Here is a 15,678-nt window from a genome sequence, read left to right as displayed (position 1 = left end):
GTGGCTCAGTTGGTTAAGTATCTTCCTTCAGCTCAGGTCAAGATCCCAGGGTCCTGGGATCGAGCCCCGTGTCGGGCTCCCTGCTCAGCGGGGAGTCTGCTCCTCCCTCTCCCTATGTTCCTTCACCCTGCTTCTGCTCTCTTTCTCAAATAAATAAAGTCTCAAAAAATAGAGTCTGATGCTTAACTGACTGGGTCACCCAGAAGCACCTTGTACATGTGATTAATTTTATCCGTTGACTTCAAGTAAAGGAGATTGTTCTAGATCAGATGGGTGGGCCTCATCCAATCAGTTGAAGGCCTTAAGACCAAAACCTGAGATGACACAGAGAAGAAGGAATTTTGTCTCAAGGCTGTAACATAGAAAGCCTGTCTGAATTTCCAGCCTCTTTTTTTTTTTTTTTTTTAAGATTTTATTTATTTGACAGAGAGACAGCCAGCGAGAGAGGGAACACAAGCAGGGGGAGTGGGAGAGGAAGAAGCAGGCTCCCAGCGGAGGAGCCTGATGTGGGGCTCGATCCCAGAACGCCGGGATGACGCCCTGAGCCGAAGGCAGATGCTTAACGACTGAGCCACCCAGGTGCCCTGACTTTCCAGCCTCTTGACCTGCCTTACAGACTTTGGACTTGCCAGCTCCCCCACGATCATGAGGCAGTTCCTTAAAATGAATCTATACACACACACACACCCTTTTGGCTCTGTTTTTCTGGAGAACCCTGATTGATAGAGTAAAATCTAAAATTTGGGAAACACTGAAATGCATCAGAGAGGAAAGGGTTTTCTTTCTTTCTTTTTTTAAAGATTTTATTTTTAAGTAATCTCTGCACCCAGTGTGGGACTCGAACTCAACAACCCTGAGATCAGGAATCACATGCTCCACCGACTGAGCCGGCCAAGCGCCCTGGGATGCGGTTTTCTTAATGGTACAGTCAGTACTGAAATGCACTGCGCACAGCCCACACCCAGAGAGATGTGCAGATGAGTCCTTCGTGCAAGATGGAGGCCTGCATTTCCCCACAAACACTTGGGTGCCCCAGGGGAGAGGTGTCCTCAAGTCCACAGAGCCAAGCGTTGGGGGCACCTCCTCTCCTCACTGCGGTTTACAGTCAGACACTAAGATGAGGGGACAGCTCTTATTGTTGCTACGCTAGTATCTTAGCGCACGGGGGAAAATGCTTCCCGGTTCTCATAAAAGCTGGTATTTGAAGGAAGGGGGTCATGCCACACCCCGTTCTGGCTTACATCATGTCCCCTCAAAGAGCTATGGACGTCCTCATCTCCAGGACCTGTGAATGTGACCTTACTTGGGAATAGGGTCTTCACAGATAACTGAATGTAGAAGTCACTGAGGGTGGGCCTTGTTCCAGCACGACTGGCGTCGTCCTCCCACTTGAGGGAGTTGGGCACACAGACAAGAAGTACAGAGGGAAGGTGATGTGCATGCCGAGGAGCTCCGGAAGCTGGGGGACAGGCACCGCGCCAGCTCTCCCACTGGGCCTCCAGACCAGCAGGTGACCTGTAGTGACGTAGTTGCTTCGGCCGCTCGTTACAGCAGCCCCAGCAAGCTGCTAGAGCACCCACTTCAATGAGACTCGACCAAGCAACGCGGAGAGAAGGAAGCGCCAACAAATGCTGAAATGCATAGACGCCGAGGGCGTCCCTCCCTGACTCCGGGCTTGCTGACAGCCTCGGGGGCAGCCCTGACCACCCGTAAAGACTCCTGGATGCCTGCCCCCACCTTGGCCATGCAGGGGACTCCCTAATGACATCAACGCGGAGGTGGAAACCCATCTCTTCCCGATAGCAAACCTTGAGACCCAGGCTCAGGAAACATCTGTTTATTCCAAAAAATACCAAGTTGGCACTCCGCCGCTGTCCTCACCAAGGGACTGGGGGAAGTCTGGTATTGAGCAGGGAGAGGGAGGGGTAAAGAAGCTGTGGAGAGTCTTCTGGTCCAGAACCTATTATCTTCTCTCTGCACCCCTTCCCCACCCCTCCCCACAAGGAGGGGTGTGTGTGTGTGTGTGTGTGTGTGTGTGTGCACACCCATGCGCGTTTATCAGGGGGCGGAAGACTCAGATGGCGAGGCCCCAGCTCTGGAAGCATGGAGGGGGATCAGGCAGAACAAGTCCGCTTCCTCACCCCCTTGAGACCTCTCCCCACTATGGCTTATTTGAGATCAGAGGTCAAGGCCCCAAGGTCAGGCAGCCTGTGGCAGAGTGAGTGGGGGGAGGGGGCACAAGATACCTGGAATCCAGGCCAGGAGACAGCAAGTCGAGGGGGGTGTACAAAAGCTGAAAGGCCCCAAGCCCCTATATTCCGGGGCCGGAGAAAGCTGAGTGCTCAGTGGGGATGGTGAGCAGAGGGAAGGGGGTGTGAAAGGGGGCAGGCGCTCAAGCTGGCTCCTTTCTAGGGGAAGTCACAGTCTGCCTGAGGGGCACTGGGCATGGGGAGGCCCTGGATGGGACTGGGGAGCCCACAGGAGCAGCTAGAAGCAGGGACACAGGGGCCCAGGTAGGTTGGGGTAGCTCCCCAGTTCCCCTGGGTGCTGGGAGCTGAGCGCCACTTATCTGCCCCAGGCTCCTGATGAGAAGGAATGAGCTGAGGTGCCAGTATTTGGGGGGAGACAGAAGAGGGAGGGGGACGGCCCAGAGGAGGGAGAAGAGGCCCCCTCACCTTGCCTTGGGGGCTGGGGAGGGGGTATGTAGCCCTTTAAGAGTGGGGGAATGGCCGCCCCCCCGCAACATGGCTATATACAAAGAGAATTGGGGCAAATTGTGCATTGGGTGTTGAGGAATCCCCAAAACCCCTGGAGGCTCCCTGGTGTGTGAGGGGGAGATAAGGAGAGAATGCTGCTTCTCCACCATCTTGAGATGATGCAGAGTGCCACTGCCCGCATGGCCTTGGCAGTGGCCATGGCCTTCCAGATGTGCCTGCTCCAGGACCAGGCCAGCAGAAGACATGAGTGAAGGCCCCAGGGAGGTCAGCAGCTGTCCACCCAGCCCATGGGGTCTCTGAGGAGAGTTTGGCCCAAGCCAGTGTAGTGCTGTTTTGGGTGGGGGTCCAGGTAACGGGGCAGAGGTGTCACTTGAGGACTGTGAAGCCCGCCCCCCTCCTCCCCCGTGGTGATAGAAGTTTTCTGTGTTGACCCTGTCACCGATCAGATGGTTGGGTGAAGGGCTGTGAGTTATCAGGAAGGGCCTGGATGCCCTCACCAGGGGGGTGATGGGGTCTGGCCAAGACCAGGTCCGTGGTGGGGTTGGTGTAGGCATCAGCTCAAGTCAGGAGGGAGGCAGTGACATCATTAAGAAGGGGCTGACTAAGGATGATGTCATCAGAGGGGCCCCCACCCTATTCCATTTTTGAAGGAAGGGGAAAATGGTGTGTATTGTGCTAGTTCCCCTTAAGGGAACAGTTACAGGTGCCATCGGACCCCAGAAAACAATTGAAATACAGCCATTGTAGTACTTGACCCTCAAGATGATGGATCCTGGAAGATGATGAGGCATGGTTGAAGTGGATCCTAGTAAATGACATATTCTGGTGTCATGGATCCTAGGAGATGATGATGCTATGGTTATGGTGGATCCTGGGAGGTGATGACACCATGGTTGAAGTGGATCCTGGGAAATGATGGCCCCATTGGTTCTCATGGTTCCTGGGAGGTGATGACACCATGGTTAAGTGGATCCTGGGAGGTGATGACACCATGGTTGAAGTGGATCCTGGGAGGTGATGACGTGGTTGAAGTGGATCCTGGGAGGTGATGACACCATGGTTGAAGTGGATCCTGGGAGGTGGTGACACCATGGTTGAAGTGGATCCTGGGAGGTGATGACACCACAATTATGGGGGACTATGGGAAATGGTGGCGTCAGTACTAGTGGATCCTGGTAGAGGATGTTACCATCAGCCATAGAGGATTCTGGAAGGTAATGACATAATATGTCATGATGCATCCTAGGAGATGATAATACGATGGTTGTGGTAGATCCTGGGAGATGAAGACACCATGGGTCATAGGGAATCCTGGGAAATGATGTCATCATCAGGCATGGTTAGCATTTGACCCCAGGTACAATGCCATCATGAGTGGCGGAAGTCTTATGGTACTGATGATATCATCAGCAAAATCAATAGTGGGCACACCCCAACCAACCCCATCCCACCTCACCCCCAACAGGAAGCCAGGAGTTTGTTGACAGAGGCGACGATGTCTCTAGTTATGGCAGAAGTGACGCCAGCCTTTGGGCCATTATGAGTCCCAGGACTCTGGTAGGCTGGTGGGCCAGAGTGGCCTTCTTGGGAGCAGAAGCCAGTCTGGGAGTCCTGTCCTCCAGGAGTCACACAGGAGGTGACATCACTGCACAGGGTGGGATCTGAGGCCCCACCCCCTTTAGAGGGAAGGCCTGGTGGAGATCCTGCAGGGCACGTCCCTGGTGTCAGGGAAAGGAGTGACCAAGTTAAGTCATGGCAGGACAAGGCAGAAACTCTGGTGACACCATCACAAGTGATGGCCCTCCAGAGCAGGCAGTGTCTCTGGTGATGACATCACAGCATTGGGACAGAACCTCAGAGGGGGCCCACTGCCAACAACCTACAGTCAGACCATCATCTTGGTGGAGACCTCTGCAGATGGGGTTGCCTCCCCAGTGGTGACATTCCCTCAGACAACTCCTCAGGTCAGGGCACTTTTCTCTGGTGACCCCAGGGTAGCAGTGGATTCAGGGCATGCCCTGCCTTCTCATGACCTGGCATAGAGGTGTCTTAGAGCATCACCCCAGAACAGGCAGTGTCCAGAGGTGAGATCGTAGAAGGAGCCTCATCCTGGAGGTGTCCCAGAAGCGGGCTGTCATCCCTGGTGATGACATCATGGGAAGAGGCACAGTTCCTCTGATCATGTCATAGGGCAAGGCACCTTCTCTGGAGATGGCATCACAGGAAGGAGGCAGAGTCCCTGTGACAGTGTCGTCGAAAGGTCTTAACGTATAGGGAGGACACAATTGGCAAGGCCTTTCCCCTGTGATGTGTCCCAGGAAGATGGCTTTGTCTGTAGTGACAACATCATAGACAGAGACATCTTCTCTGGAAGAAAATATTTTCCTGCTGTTGATGATGTCAAAAGAGGCCTTTTGGTGCCGGAGATGACATCATCAGGGTGAGATTTGTCTCTGCAATGACATTCACAGGAAGGAATCTTTGTCTCTAGGGATGATGTCATAGGACAAGGCATTGTCTCTGCTGTGACATCACAGGGAGAAAGTCTGTGATGACTTCATGGAACAGAGACATGGCCTCTAGCGATGACCTCAGGGGCGGGCCTGTTCCTCTGTGATGGATTCATTGGAAGGTTTTGTCCCTGTGACGACATCACAGAACACAGACATTTTCACTAGTGATGACGTCATGGGCAGGGCTCTTCCTCTGCGATAACGTCATGGGAAAGAGGCCTTGCCTCAAACAGTGACATAGGAGGAGGGATCTTATCTACCATGACATCCCAGAAGGAGGTTTTGTCTTCGGTGATGATTTCATCCAAAGCAGTGTCCTCGGAGGCAGCCCCCTGCCCACAGGCTGATCCTGGGTCCCAGGCCTCTAGAGTGTGTTGGGGGATCCAGGCTGGGATGGGGGCCCGCGGGGCTGCAGCCCCCAAGCCCCCGGGCCTGGCCTCAGACCGTCACCTCGTTCTTGCTGGCGGTGCGCAGGTGTTGGGGCAGGTGATGGCCGGGGATGAACTGCAGTTGCTCCAGCGTGCCCTGGCGCTGGAAGGGTGGCCTGCGTGCCAGCGTGCCCCCTCCCCCGCCGGCGTCCGACATCCAGGCAGGCTGCGGGGAGCCGTGCAGGCCATGGTGGTGGTGCGCATGCAGGCCGGGCGGCGGGGGCAGCCCGTGGAGCGGCGTGGGGGGCCCCCCGGGTCCTAGCAGCAAGTTGGAATGGGAAGCGGCCAGGCCCGCGCGGGCGGCAGGCTCTGGAGGCAGCGCGGGGCTGCGCGGGGGCGACAGCAGGTGCTCCCGGCTCTGGCGCAGGGCCTCGGGCGACGACAGGAGCAGGTGCTCCTGCGACACAAGGCGCGCACGCGGCAGGGTGAATTCGTACCGCGACCGGCCTCCGTCGCCCAGCAGGTGCTCCTGGGACATGACACGCCGTGGGTTGGGCGCGGGCGCCAGGCCCAGCTCCTCAGGGCTGCCCCAGGCATCCATGCGGTAGCCGCCCCCTGTGCCGGGTCGCCGAAGGGCATGCAAGGGCAGCGTCCCACGGGGCATCTCAGCCAGGTGCCGGCGCTTCAGGTAGGCCTCGTCCAGATCCTTCTCAGCTGGGGGAAGAGGGAAAAGCCATAGAGGTAAGTCCCCAGCCAGCTCAGAACCTCCCCCATCCACTGGCTTTGGTACATCTCACCCCCACGAGGACCCCAGGCATCACCAGAATGCCCCGGTCATTAGCCTGGGCACAGGTGGGTGAGTCCTAAATTGTAATCAGTCAGAACAATAGGCTAGCTATGTGACCAAAATGCAGATTCCTAGGCCCCTGCACAAGATGGTGGGCCGGTAGATGTGGGGGGACTTCCTTTTTTCCCCCCCAAACTTGGAGATGTGATCTATTCATGGGTTATGAAGTCAGTTTTGTGGATGGTGACCGGCATTTTGAAAATGAAATAGAATAAAAAATTATCAGAAAGCATTCACATTGGGGTGCCTGGTTGGCTCAGTCGGTAAAGCGTCCCAGTCTTCATTTCTGGGTCCTGAGTTTAAGCCCCATATTGGGTGCAAATATTACTTTAAAAAATCAGTTAAAAAAAAGATTAAGGGGCATGGTAGGGAAAAAAGATTTTAAAAAGTTATATTTAAGAAAAGTATCCAGGGGCACCTAGGTGGCTCAGTCGGTGAAGCGTTTGCCTTCGGCTCAGGTCATGATCCCAAAGTCCTGGGATCGAGCCCCGCACTGGGCTCCTTGCTCAGCGGGAAGCCTGCTTCTCCTTCTCCCTCTGCTGCTCCCCCGCTGTGCACGTGCTCTCTCTCTCTCTCAAATAAATAAATAAATAACATCTTAAAAAAAAGAAAGAAAGAAAGCATCCACATAATAGGGCAATAAGGGTGAGTACCTGAGTACCAGTTCATAAAGTTTTTATTTCAGTTATGTTTGTTACTGGAATATTAATGGATGAAGTGACAATACCTAGGGTTTGTTTTAAAATAATCCAGCAAAGGGGTGCCTGAGTGGCACAGTGGGTTGAGCGTCGGACTCCTGGTTTCCGCTCGGATCCTGATCTCAGAATTGTGGGATTGAGCTCCGCCCGTGTTGGCTCCGCACTGAGCTTGGAGTCAGCTCGAGATTCTCTCTCCCTCTCCTTCTGCTCCTCCCCACTCTCCCTCTCTCTCTCTCTCTCTCAGTAAATAAATCTTTTTTTAAAAAAGTAAAAAAATGAAATAATAGAGTATAGATTAACAAAATGTTGCTCATTTTAAGCTGAGTGATGGGAACATGGGGATTCATTTTACAATTTCCTCTAATGCTGGGTATGTTTGAAAATGTTGATAATAGGGGCGCCTGGGTGCCTCAGTTGTTAAGCGTCTGCCTTTGGCTCAGGGCGTGATCCCAGAATCCTGGGATCGAGCCCCACATCAGGCTCCTCAGCTGGGAGCCTGCTTCTTCCTCTCCCACTCCCCCTGCCTGTGTTCCCTCTCTCGCTGGCTGTCTCTCTCTCTGTCAAATAAATAAATAAAATCTTTTAAAAAAAAAAAAAAAAGGGCGCCTGGGTAGCATAGTCATTAACTCTCTGCCTTCGGCTCAGGGCGTGATCCTGGCGTTCTGGGATCGAGCCCCACATCAGGCTCCTCCGCTGGGAGCCTGCTTCTTCCTCTCCCACTCCCCCCGCTTGTGTTCCCTCTCTCGCTGGCTGTCTCTCTCTGTCAAATAAATAAATAAAATCTTAAAAAAAAAAAAAAAGAAAATGTTGATAATAACAAGTTTCAGATTTTTCCTGTAGTTAAAAAATATGCATATATATGTGTGTTTCATGGGTCATAATATAAAAAACATTTCTTAATGTGGCTCTCAGTTTAAAATGTTTGAAGGCTACTGCCACTGACCCAGAAATGTCCGGAGTCACAGTGATTGGTTCAGGGACAAGCATGTGACCCAATTTGGACCAGTAGGCTCCAGACGTGGGATTTTTGCTGGAATCATTGGGAAAGACACTTTTCTGCTGGCAGAACGGCACCCTGAAATTCCTTGGGTCAGTCTTTGCCACCACTAGGAAGAGTCTGCCTGAAAATGAAGCCAGACTACCATTTAGCAGAGCTGAGAGATACAGAATCCTGGAGACAGCTTTTGAGCTCCTGGATCCAGCCATACCTGAAGCCAGCTTCAGAGACTTTCCATTATCCAGCTAATGTAGTTGGTTTTTTGTTTGTTTGTTTGTTTTGGCTTAAGTTGTATTTCTGTTAATTGTAAATACAGGTCCTGATGAATACAATAGATCTTAGGAGGGCATGAATCTGCATTTTTAAAAAGCACCTTTAGTGTCAGTTAGGCCACTCTCCACCATTCTGAACCCAGGCCCTGGCTCTTCACCCTCCCCATTGCCTGTGCCCCTCCCCTTCCTGGGACTCACCCAGTCTCTTGAGGGAGGAGTAGCGGTTGAGTTCGGATTTCACAGCAGCCTCGTAGGACGGGGGCAGATGTGAGAGGTTGTGGAAGGACCGTGAGCAGGAGAGCGTGGAGTAGTGCAAGGAGGGGCTGGGTGGCGGAGCGGCGCGCCAGTCTGGGGCAGAGGGGCATGGCAGGGGTCAGTCGAGCCCCTCCTCCCTCAGACCCAGTAGTTCCAGCCCCCAGCCCCTTTCAGTGGAAACCAGGGATTCCAGCCCCTCAGAGCACCAGCAGTCCAGGATCCCTGTACTCATTCCCCCACCTCAGGAGACAGGCTCGTTGCTGGGGAAGCAGGTCATGTCCCAGGAGGAGAGGCAACTAGCACTTGCCCAGCACCTGCGGTGTGCCTGGCCCCAGGCTGAAGGAGCAGTCCACTCCATGCATCTTCCCACCAACCCAGGTGGGAGAGAGATGGCCACTTCTGGTGTCCAAGCTGAGAAACCGCAGCTAGCTTGGTTACCTGGCTAGACTGGGAGGTCAGGGCTCCCAGGGTCTCCTGCCTGCTCTGTCCTGGCCCTCAGCTCAGGCTCAATACAAGGCAGGTAAGGAAAGGAGCCTTGTCCTCCCCACAGCCCAGCCCTAGTCCGTACCCATCGTGGCGGCATGGTGCTTGGGGCTGTTGACGTTGAGGTGCAGGTAGTTGTGGTGCAGATTATCTGTGGGGACCAAGAAGGGGAGTGGTGTCACTGCCATCACCCACTCCCAGCTGGCGCTGCTGTCTTGGTCTTGTGGAAGGATTTCCACTCATGTCCACTTGGTCCCCAGCTCTGAGCCCTCCTACCTCCTGAATCTCTGCTCTGACCTGCCTCTCCCTCCTGGATCATCAAATCGGCCTTCTGGCCATCTGGCCAGCGCCATCTTCAAGATCAGCCTCCCAGTGTAGTACTGCTGACACCCACACTTGCCCCTGCCCTGCCCTTCTGCTGTTGCAAACTCTTTCCATGTCTGGCTGTCACCCACAGGACAAAATCTATGCCAGGAATGGTGTTTGAGGCTTACTTGGCCCCAGCTGATGCCTTGCCTGAAGGAGCCTAGCTCAGTCCTGCCCCAGGGCCTTCGCATATGCTGTTATGCTAGTCTCTCTGCCTTGAATTCTTTCCTCCCCTTCTTTGCCTGAAGAACTCCTACTCATCCCTCAAGATTCACCTCAAATGTCTCCTCCTTTTTACTACTATTCAAACCCACCTCTTCCCCTCCATTTCTGACCCTAGCTCAGGCCTTGTACTCTAGCCTGGATTACCATCCAGCCTCCTCCTCCCTCTTCCTCTCATATCTCCCCCTTCACATGGGTTCCAGAAAAATCGTTCTTCCACTCGCTTATGACTTTGTTGCCCCCCTGCTCTAAACTCCACCGTGGCTCCCCATTGCCATCAGGACAAAAGCAGAGCTCCTCAGCCCAGCCTGGTGCTCAGGTCCTTCCCAAGGTGTCTGCACACCCTCTCCCTGGCCTCGCAAACTCTGCTTCAGCCGCCCAGAGTTCTGTTGGCCCAAGTAACCCCTCACTCTCCAGGCCGCTGCTCAAACAGCATTTCCTGGGGCAGGTGTTCCTCCTCCTCTAACCGGTTACAGCTCCCTGGACTTCTCCACTGATGAACTCATCATAAAATTTAAGAATAACACTAATAACTGTTCATATTTATATGGTGCTTTTTCTGTGCGAGGCATTGGTCATAAGCTCATTTGACCTTCACAATAACCCTGTGAGGTGAGTGCTGCTGTGCTCCTGGTTTTATGGGTGGGGACACCGAGGTGAAATGGTTTGCCCCAGTTCAGCAGTGGCAGAGCCAGGATTCAAACCCAGGCTGTCTGGTTCGGCACACGTTCTAATTGAGTTGTTAGGTACTTTCTTGTGAGTTTAGCTGTTGGGAGCTCAGACACTGACTTTCTCAAGTGCAGGGGCTGAGAATGTCTAAATTTACATCACCACGGCGTCCATGGCACCCACCCGGGATGGTTCGGAGATGGCAGAGGCCCGTGGATGGGGTTGGGGGCCGGGCCTGGGCAGCGGGAGGCGGGGCTATCCGGGGCGGGGCTACAGGACGGGTGGGCGTGGTCAGGGGCCGCCGCCGCAGCCCCGACTCCCAGGTCCCACTCACCGAGATTGGAGGGCTTCACGGTGTTGTAGAGGTTCTTGGGCGTCCTCGGGGGAATGCTGTCGGGGCCCCCGACCCCCGGGGTCAAGGAGCTGCTTCTTGCCCGGTCCGGGCGAGTCCCAGGCCCCGCCTGATGCCTCAGAATGTCCACCAGAGCCCTAGAGGTGGCAGAGCGACGATCAGCGGCCTGGGGGTGGGGGTGGGGGCAGGGAAAGGGAGGGCCCAGGCTTCTTTTACCCCCCTGTTCTCCCCTGTGGGGGAGTCTGTCCGTTCGGCCCGGCTCCTCGCCTTTGGCCACGCCCATCGCTAATGTCAATCGAGCGCCCCAAGGTTCCTCCGACCGCATTTCTTGCTTGAAGCAGCCCCTTCCTCAATTCATTTGGCTCCAACCCCTCTGTGGTCCTTCCCACCTCGTCTCCTCCCGCCCCAGGACTCCTGCCCCACCCTGAACCTGGGACCTCACTCCTGTTCCTTTTACAGCTGTCCTATGGCGATCAAGCGTGCCCGGTTCGTTCAGTTATGCGACCGAAAACCTTAGAATCATCCCTGACTCCTGTTGTTCTCTTCCATGCCCCTCGGCAATCCTGCAGATTCGACCTCCAAAATAAATCCCGACGGGCCACTTCTCACCACCAGCACTGCTCCCAGTACCTGCTCTCACCTGGCTCACTGGTAGTGTCCTAACGGGTCTCCCCCCTCCCCCCTTGTCCCCTGCAGTCCAGCCACACACACGCAGCCCAGGGACTCTTGAAATTATCAGATGGCGTCGCGCCGGAGCTCAGGGCCCTCTAGAGTGTCCCCCACCACTCTCAGAATAAACCTGCTCCACCCCCACTGCTCTGTAGCTTCGTGGGCCCCTTCACTGTCCAGCAAGTACTCCCACCAGGGCCCTTGCATGCGCTTTTCCCTCTGCCTGGAATGCCCTTCCCACATATACCTGACTGGCTTGCTCCTTCCCCTCATGTCTCTGCTCGAGGGGACTTTCCTGACCACTTCGCATAAAGCAACACCCTCAGCCCCCACTCTACCTCTTTTGCTGCTTTATTTTCTTCACAGCAGTTATCAATACCTAACATTATATTGCATATATAGTTGCTTGCTTACTCTCTCCACTACTAACATTTAATGATAATGGTAGCCAACATTTATTGAGGGCTTACCATATGCTCGACATGAATCAATTCAGTTCATCTTCATTACAGTCTGCATGGATGGGGAACAGTTTTTAGGCCCATCGTACAGGCAAGCAAACGGAGGGACAGGCCCAGGGTCACAGAGACCGCAGGCAGCAGACCTGGGGTTGGAAGTTGGGTTTACCCAGCAGGGCAGGGACCTGTTTTCTTCATCGCTGTATCCCCAGTTCCTGACCCACAGAACGTGCTCAAAAAATAATTTGTTGGATGAATGAAGGCCTGAGCCTCACCCGTCACTCAGCAGCCAGGCCGGTTCAGTCGCATCTGTTCTTAGGGCTCTCCCATCTCCCTAGGCTTCCGCTCCCAGGCTCGCCTTGCCTGTTTCCAGCATCTCTGAACAGACCCGCATCCCTGTAGCCACGCCCTGACCAGATGGCTCCACCTCTCACTGCCCAGGCCCCGCCCCCAGGCCCCACACCCCTGGGGCTCCAGCACTCACATACCTGGGCACGTTGATCTCCCGATGCGCCCTGGGCGCACGGGACGCCTTGCTGAAGGCCACTTTGGCGCCGACGCCCACCGCCAGGGCGAAGCTGATGACCCCGCACACCACGTAGGCTGTGCTGCCCCCGGGGCCCTCGCCCCCGCGCCCCCCTGCCCCCCCCGCCCGGCCCCCTTCCAGCCACCCGGCCTGGCCGGGCCCGGGCCCCCCGCCCGCACCCCCAGCACCCCCGACGCCCCCGGCCAGCGGCGGCGGCGTGGTGGCCCAGCGCGGCGTGTCGTAGTTGGAGCAGGAGGCCTGTGCCAGGCGCATGTGGCGATGCTCGCAGCAGAAGCGGTAGTGGCACGTGCCGCAGCAGAAGCGGTAGGAGCCTGTGCTGCAGTTGAAGGTGGCGTCGTACTGGCCCATGACATCGTAGTAGCCGTGGCAGAGCTCGGCGGGAGGGGGCGCCCGCGCCGCCGCGCCTGTCCCGCTCGCGGGGCTGGTCCTGGTGCCGTTGGCGCCTGGGCCCGCAGTGCCCCCGCCGCCGGTCAGCGCCCCGGTTAGGCGCCGCAGGTGCGCCAGCAGGGCGGGCAGCGGGCCCGGGGGCTCGGCGCTTGTAGCGTTGGACGGGCGCGCCCCGGCCTGGCGGGCGGTCGAGGCCAGGAGCAGGAGGGTCCCGAGGAGCAGGAGGGACGGCATGGGGCGCGCAGGAGGTCGGACGGAGCCGCCAGGCTGGGGGGAGAAGCAAGGCGGGAGTGGGGGCGCGAGACAGGTGGCCAGAGGGGCAGAGATGTGGAGATGGGTGGCCGGACAGGGTGAGGAAGGCGGGCCGAGGAAGGTAGAAGGATGGAGGAAGACAAGCACCAGGAGAGCGAAAGGATGGATGGAGGGGGAGATGCATGGGCCCCAAGTGTGCAGTCCCACCGGGCGGTGGACGGCATTGGCGGGGGGGGGGGGGTGGGCGGCGGGGGGGCGGCGGAGAACGTCGATATGCCCAGGCGCGGCGGGAGGAGGATGCAAATGGTAAGGCGCAGACGGGAAAAGGATCACGGTGAGCGAGGAAGGGGGGCGGAAAGATTGGGAAGGTCGGTGGAGATATCAAGGGGTGAGCATAAATAAAAGACGGACAAACACCAGGAGCGAGATGTGATGTGGGAAGAAGAAAGCATGCAGCGGAGTGAAGGAGGGAGGGCAGAGGGGGCGGTGAGAGAGGCAGGCGTGGGAGGTTGGGGGTGGAGGAGGGGGAGGACGGTGGGGTGGGTCAGGGCGGTGGGTGAGGGAATGCAGACAGATGTGCGGTGGGCGAGATGGGAGAAGCGGGGGAGATGGGGAAGGAGAGAGGGGTGTGGGTGGGGGGAGAGAGAGAGAGATTGGAGTTGAGAATCTGAGTTTACAGACCAGGCACGTGGAGTTAGGTGGTGCAGGGCTTCTCAACCCGGCACCACTCTCTTGGGCCCATCCTGTGTGCTGTCCGTGTGGGCAAGCAGCCACGAGGTCCAGGAGGATTCGCATTCTCCACATGCTGACAGCATAAGATACTTCTAGCCATTGCCAAATGTCCCCCTGGGGGCACAATTGTGCCTGGTTGAGAATGGCTGGCTTAGACCGGGATGGTCCTCAGCTCCCCCAAAGTCTTATTTCTCTTTTATTTAGGTCTAGTAATCCCAGGGTCTCAAGCTTCTGTCTCTCTCCCTCTCCCTTTCTCCCTCATTCACCCTCGCTGTCTGTGTGTCTCTCTCACACACAGACACAAGCACACACACAGACACACAGGCACACACATGCACAGACACCCACACAGACACACACTCTCACAGTTGCGGGTCTGAAGTGTCTCAGCCCACAGCAGGAGGGGCAGGAGGGGCAGGGTGGCAGAGCTCCACCGTGTGCCAGCTGCCTGACACTGCACAGGCTCTTACCTAAGTTTCCTGTGCCTCAGTTTCCCCATGTGTAAAATGGGGGTAAGGATGGTTATCGGGGTGGTTGCGAGGATGCGCGGGGTTAACCTGTGTAAGGAGCCCGGAGCAGCTGGGCCTGTTGCCCGTGCCGCAGACTGTGCACACGAGCGCCCAGGTGTTTGCCGCAGCCACCGCTGTTTGCGGAGGGCGGCACGGACCCATCAGGACCCTGGAGCAGATGGCAGAGGGAGGGCCAGACAGGCAGGTCTGCCCAGCACAGATGCTGCGGCCCGCGTGGACTGAGCCCTGAGGATGCAGCAGTGACTGAGCCAGGGGGTCCCTGTCCCTATGGGGCTTGCGTTCCAGCGACGGTAGGGGGCTGGGGCACAGACAAAAGCCAGCGTGAGGCATGTGGAACACTGTTGTGAAGAAATATTAAGAAATCTTGAAGGAAGTCATGGCTAAATGAAAGCAGCCTAAGGGGATGGGAGGGGGGACAGGACTAGTCCAATAAGCACCATTACGTAGTACTTTTATGTGCTCCTTTCCATTGAGTGCACGTGTATCTGGGGACCACACCGTTACCTCCAGAAGTCGTATGGGCTGGGGTGGAGAGAGGGTCCTGGGAGCTGAGGCTCCCCATGCCTCAACCAGCTGGCCCCCGTTCCGCCAGGGGCCTCAACTCTCCTTTTAGCTCCAGCTCCAGCCCCTCCCTTGCACTCTGGGCTAGAACGCCCCCACTCAGTGTTTCATAGGCATGTTAGAAGTGGCTTAGCCCACACTGTGGACAGCCATTTGGTGGTTCCTCAGAAGTTAAACCGAGTTATCACGTGACCCAGCAGTTCCACTCCTAAGAAGTGAAAATGTATGTTCACACAAAAACTTACACACGAATATTCATAGCAGCACCATTCGTAGTATCCCCAAAGTGGAGGCCACCCAAATGGCCTTCAGCAGAGGGGCAGATAAACTCAATGTGGCCTATCCAGAGAACAAAATATTATTCAGCCTCGAAGAAGAACAGAGCCCTGCTATGGTACCTCAGGGATGGACCTCCAAACATCATGTGAAGGAAGCCAGACACAAAAGGTCATATATTGTATGATTGCATTTATCTGCAATGTCCACAGTAGTCAAAGCTATAAAGCCAGACAAGGGATTAGTGGTTGCCTGGAGCTGGGGGAGGGGAGGAATGGGGAGCGACTGCTTTGGGGTGATGAAAATATTCTGCATGAGATAGTGGTGATGGTTGCCCAACATGCTGGACGTTCTAAGTATCATTGAACTGTACACTTCAAAACAGTTTTAAAAATAGCTAAAATAGTAAATTTTAAGTTAGGTGTATTTTACCACAATTTTAAGAAACAAAAAACCACCAACATAGGTCAGATGACATCAGGCCCTCCCCTGTTGAAACTGCCCACT

The 15,678-nt window shown here is 55.7% G+C and overlaps 2 protein-coding genes across 2 annotated transcripts in view; one reads left to right on the top strand and one right to left on the bottom strand.

The window, feature by feature from the left end:
• ZNF628 (zinc finger protein 628) overlaps positions 1 to 15,678 on the top strand; it is a 57,230-nt gene that overhangs the window by 8,123 nt on the left and 33,429 nt on the right.
• SHISA7 (shisa family member 7) lies at positions 5,669 to 13,054 on the bottom strand. The gene is made up of 4 exons (XM_026488433.3): positions 12,375 to 13,054; positions 10,742 to 10,896; positions 8,611 to 8,760; positions 5,669 to 6,312 (listed from the first exon to the last, which is right to left on the bottom strand). Exons 1-4 carry the CDS (start codon positions 13,052 to 13,054, stop codon positions 5,669 to 5,671), a joined length of 1,629 nt encoding a protein of 542 aa, XP_026344218.1.

The sequence above is a fragment of the Ursus arctos genome, unplaced genomic scaffold, assembly GCF_023065955.2.
Source record: "Ursus arctos isolate Adak ecotype North America unplaced genomic scaffold, UrsArc2.0 scaffold_19, whole genome shotgun sequence".
Taxonomy (NCBI): domain Eukaryota; kingdom Metazoa; phylum Chordata; class Mammalia; order Carnivora; family Ursidae; genus Ursus; species Ursus arctos.
The sequence above is the reverse complement of the archived record's forward strand: the minus strand, read 5'-3'. Positions and strand labels throughout refer to the sequence as shown.

What these genes read in the sequence shown, in the direction of transcription:
- SHISA7 (XM_026488433.3), bottom strand. Translation starts at nt 13,054, where the DNA reads ATGCCGTCCCTCCTGCTCCTCGGGACCCTCCTGCTCCTGGCCTCGACC. An exon ending in CGTGAAGCCCTCCAATCTCG is followed by an intron (nt 8,761 to 10,741) that starts GTGAGTGGGACC and finishes CCTCTGCCCCAG; the next exon opens with ACTGGCGCGCCGCTCCGCCA. An exon ending in CTCCTCCCTCAAGAGACTGG is followed by an intron (nt 6,313 to 8,610) that starts GTGAGTCCCAGG and finishes CTCTTCCCCCAG; the next exon opens with CTGAGAAGGATCTGGACGAG.